The 5,048-nt window shown below is 34.2% G+C and overlaps 1 protein-coding gene across 1 annotated transcript; it reads left to right on the forward strand.

Moving 5' to 3' along the window:
- Positions 1–237: 237 nt before the first annotated feature.
- On the forward strand, positions 238–3,256 carry LOC126481570 (adhesive plaque matrix protein 2-like). Its single transcript, XM_050105425.1, has 4 exons — positions 238–396; positions 473–613; positions 726–854; positions 1,852–3,256. The coding sequence occupies exons 1-4, from the start codon at positions 351–353 to the stop codon at positions 1,914–1,916; spliced, it is 381 nt and encodes a 126-aa protein (XP_049961382.1). The 5' UTR covers positions 238–350; the 3' UTR covers positions 1,917–3,256.
- Positions 3,257–5,048: the final 1,792 nt, after the last annotated feature.

A 5,048-nucleotide genomic window follows, 5' to 3' on the forward strand; every position in this document is an offset into this window, starting at 1 on the left:
AATTTCTTTCTTTTTGTCTTTATCCTGACAACGGAGAGCAATCACGGTATCATCTACACAAACTGAATTTCCATGATACTCATGGCAGTAAATGCTATACCAAGGCAAAAGGGAGTAGTAATTCTTAATAATCATTTAATATTCTTGCTGGTAAGATGACCTGAAAAGACACTATTGACCCCCTTAATGTAGAGGCTACGACTGCGGGGCTACTATATAAAGTTATCAGAAAGGGGTTTATCATTCCGTGAACTTTAGTCTCCTAGAGCAATGACCCCCTGCTTCAGTTGTAGTGCCCGCTTATTTTCAAGAGAATTCATATAAAACGATTTCCATCTTTTACAGCAGAAATGTTAAAAGCGAGGACTGTCTTAGTATACATACTTCTAGTGTTTGGTAAGTTGAGTCGTATGGGTCACACGAAAAGTAACAATTAAGCCTACTCATGATTTAATACATTTTCGTTTGGCAGAATTTCAGTTTGTCTTTATGTGCGAAAGTAATCAGACTCGACAAGGCTGCCGCATTCAGGAGGGTACATGCTTGTGTGGGGTCGGATGTTACTCGGAATACAGATATTCTTCAAGGGAAGAATGTAGGAAGGCTCTGAAAGGTAAAGCGGGATATTTGTGATTCACATATATCAATTTTGCCGCTTTTCATTTGTGTAAGTGCAGTTTTCACAACGGTGTAGAGACTTAGGGTAGCGTTATTTTCCTGAACAGGACGTGGTGATGACCCCTGTCAGGTGAACCCATGCGAGAATGGAGGTTCGTGCAGTCAAATATCATTTGAGCCTGGGTATCGCTGTCGTTGCGAAGGGACAGGTTTCTATGGCAACCGCTGTCAAAATGGTAATGTATTATTATTCTGCAATCATTTAATGTCTCTAATATTGCACCGTTTATTTTCCTTTTGCACAACTCAATTAGAATGAGATACTAGGATGTTACTTAAAAATGTTAGTGGTTTGGAAGTGTATGAATTAAAATTTTATTACTGAGCCCTGAAAAATTCATTATAAACGTTTATATAGTAGAATTATCTAAATAGGTGTAATTTCAATTGCACCGGTTTAAGTTTCTAAAAACAATGTCATTGTTCATTCTGCATCTTTGATTGCTAAGCTTGCAAATTTAAGTACCTCATGTCATGAAAGCTCAGAAGCCTAGCAAAGAAAGCAAGCGTCAGTAAAACTAAATTCAGTAGAAACCTGACTACCTATTTTCTTTTAGTATTATACTTGCAGAAGGGACAAGGTTTGGAAAAGATACTTTATTTTTCATGAAGAAACACTTCCACTACATGCCTAGGTTTACACAGGAATACTAGTACTGAAAAATTTAGAAAGCTTTAATTTATATATTTACCCCCCTTCAATTTTTTCTGTACGTAGATACAATGTGATATGGGACAAGTAAATCTCAGATAAGAGTTACTGGTATGTGTTAAGATATTTCAGATAAAATTTTTAGTATGGCTTCTCTAATCTATGAGATAACTACTACTCTATTTTGCACAATGCTATTCTAAATTATGGCCATGATCATATCCCAGAATAATTACTATTTCATTAATATTAGCTCGTACCATCATTGGTGAACCAGTGACAAAAATGTATTTCTACCTTGTAATCATGTTGTACCAAGTATCCACAGCAAATTCATCAGAAAAGTTAGTTTTTTGCTTATGTTTTATTTTTTGTTCAATATTTTACTGAAAATTAGCATATAAAATACTTTGACACAGTTACTTCAGCACATTTGCCTATTAATATTGTTGCTATTCCTCCATACCAATCCTTATTCTTATCACCAGTTGATCATTAAATTGTAACAATTTGCTTTTCAGCTTGTCCAATACCAGGAACGTCAACAGGCCGATACTCTTTCCCACATGAGTGTATTGTTATCTGAGAATGATTGTGGGCGAAATCTGACATTTCATAGTACTGAGAAGTATCCAAAGTGGATGTAGTATATTTACAAGTTTCTGCTTATTGCTGGAACTCTAAATCTTGCTACACAATGCAACAATTGGTCAATACACAATAGAAAAATTCATGCATGGCATGAAAAAAATCTTTGACAACAAACTGTGTGATTAATAGGCTGTCATCTTTAGGTCCTTCAAGATAGAGATTAATGTTAAAAAATATGTTCAACATAAAAACATGTGCATCCATCTGTTGCCTTCATATTATACACAGCTGTTTCTTTTGTAACTACCTACATTCTTTAAAAAGACATTCTATTGACCTTACCATCCTGTAAGACTTTTTTTTTTCTTTCTTTTTAAGTTAAAAGAATGATGCCTGTAACATAAATACATACTATTATTCCATAAACATAACAACAGTACTGTGAACTCTAAAGCAGGTAGATTGATGGTATTCAGAGCATTATCTTGCATAATGATAATGAGGTGGTATGGCCCGCTTTGAATATTCATTAACGTTATATGCATTTAAGTGTCTGTAGGTACCATCACTGCAATTTTGCATTTATGATGATATTTTTAAACATACATATGAGTGTAGCAAATGACTGTAAATTAAGCGAGTTTGATATTTTATGTTGTTGGTTTTATTTTAAAGTAATAACAAATTGATTCTGGGAGTAAATTTTTGCATCAAAATTGTATGTCAGCACTTGGAACATTAAAGTATCTAATAAATAAAGTGGAGCTCTCTCATTTGCCTCTATTTTTACAGCAAGTACAAAGCCATATTTGAAAAACACATACATGAAAAGAAAATGAATATGTATGAACTAACACATAAAACAGCAGCATATTCCTTACTTAGTAAAGAAATGTGTTGCAAACAGGAGATCTGTATTCCTCAACTAAGTTTGAATTTTTTAAATATTTTTTGTGTCTGTTGTATTCACGTACTTCACTGGGGTCTTTTAAGAGCTATTTACTCACATCTTGAAATAAGCAAAAATGATGAGAAAGAAGAAGAAAGTAATTGAGAACTGTATAATATTATAGTATATCAAGAGTAACTATTGTGAATTGATTCAGACATCCTCTACTTTCTCTAAAGGGGCATGATGAGGTATGCCTGATGATTCAAGCTATACATTGGCAGAATAAAATAGCTGTAATGAACTGTAACTGAAGAATATAAAACAATTACTCATCATTCATTATAACTGATTGTAGCTCATTTTATGCTAAACATGGATATGAATTGAAATTTCTGCAGTTCGCAGAAAAACCAGTACTTTATTAAAATCATCTTTATTCCTAATTATGTTTTTTAGTTGCTACTACAGCTGATCTTCTTTTCCAATAACTAACTAATTTGCAGTGAGAATTGTTAATGGTTGTGTTACCAATGAATTAATTTATGTTACCAGATAACCAGCAAGTAAGATGCACTTATGTCCTGTGTTTGCAGGTAGCGTGTTAAATATTCTTGTCTCATAGCTTCTCTCAGAATAGTAAGTAAAATATATATGGAAATTGTATTGCTGTGGTAGCTACAATTGTACTTCTGAAATTGAAATTTTATTGTGAGCCATAGATATCAGTGAGTAGCAAATATGCCAGGGAGCAAAAACTATGTAGAGGCTTGCTTGATTTTGCTTGATTTTTCAGAATACATACTTTAATGCTGATATTGGCTTTATTCCAAAGGATAATCCAACAGAACAACAGGAAGTGACAATATGATTGTGTTTTTGCCAGCAGAACAACACAATGATATATATGTAGTGCATAGCATAGAAATCTGAATGGTTAGCTTACTAGTGAACTGATTCTATGTCAGCTTGTTATCTGTCTGCTCATCAAGAAAATTTACTAGGGTTTCATTTAGTGTGGTACAGTTACTATCTGTTTCTGATAACTACAACTCATTTTTATTCTTTTTAAGATTGCATGAACTTCTTGCAACAAACTCGTGCCTTTCCCTTCTGTTGTTCTTTTTAGAATGTGTCAGGAGATATTTAGAGTCTTGTTTTTAATTAGATACTTATCTTTAATTGAAATAATGATCATGAGTAAGAAAATAAGGCTTCTTCCATAATGAACTGTTGAAACACTCTAGAGAACAGCTGTGTTGGCAATTAATATTTTTTCCCTTGTACTAAATTTTCTGTTAGAACTCCAAGAAATGTTAGAAAATGACTCCTAGCTCTCCTGATTGTTACCTAACATATCTTGAAAGCTGCTTCCTCTAATGCTACAAGTAGTTGGAAGTTTACTTTATTAAGGCATTATCTTACAATGAGGGGAGGCAGAAGTATAGATATGCATTTTGCCTATAATTAGGTTGCCATATCTAGCTGGAACCTTGTCAGGACACACTGAGATGGGATGCAGAAATTAAGTAAAAAAAATATTTGTTTCACAAAACACCCAACATCCAGCACACGGTCTGTTGATTACTCGTATGATTTTAAAATGCATCCCTGCTGATTTTTTAATATTTTTGAACACATTCTAAGTTAATTTCTGAATGGATCATAAGTCGATTTTTCAGTGTATGCATAGTGCAGGTGATGTCTCTGCCAGAGGAATCCCAGTTGCATCTAGAAATAAACTTTCCTGCAGATAAAAGAGGTCGGGGCTATACTAGCTGATCGGAATAAAGCCAGATAGGTGAATGCCAATCTCTTGTTTGTTATGTGGTTGACTGCGTTTGCAAATGATCAGCTTTGTTATAATTACTAGCGAAATCCATAGATTCAGACTACCAGAATGGAAATAAACGACAAACAGGAATAACAGATAAAAAAAATTACGTATTATCTTCTCGGTGTATCCAAGAAAATGAAATTTTGACCGAGAAGTTTTGGCCAGATCGCTACACTAGTAAGAGCCAGATGCACGGTCCCCGGCTAGCAGCTGCTTAAGTTCAATTGTGGGAGTAGTGCAGAGAACGCGTTGTATGAACACGTAATAATGCCTAACCAGAGAATAAATGCGGGATAACTAAACCGGTGATTGTGGCAGGGTTAGTAAAGGTAACCAGAGAATGAGTCTTGACACTGGCAGGTATAGTTACAGAATTAGTGATAAGATTGTTTGTTAGAACA

Source organism: Schistocerca serialis, chromosome 5 (assembly GCF_023864345.2).
Source record: "Schistocerca serialis cubense isolate TAMUIC-IGC-003099 chromosome 5, iqSchSeri2.2, whole genome shotgun sequence".
Classification (NCBI taxonomy): Eukaryota; Metazoa; Arthropoda; class Insecta; order Orthoptera; family Acrididae; genus Schistocerca; species Schistocerca serialis.

Coding starts and splice junctions, on each gene's coding strand:
- LOC126481570 (XM_050105425.1), top strand. CDS start 351: ATGTTAAAAGCGAGGACTGTCTTAGTATACATACTTCTAGTGTTTG. Junction 397..472: donor ATACATACTTCTAGTGTTTG/GTAAGTTGAGTC, acceptor TTCGTTTGGCAG/AATTTCAGTTTGTCTTTATG. Junction 855..1,851: donor TGGCAACCGCTGTCAAAATG/GTAATGTATTAT, acceptor TTTGCTTTTCAG/CTTGTCCAATACCAGGAACG.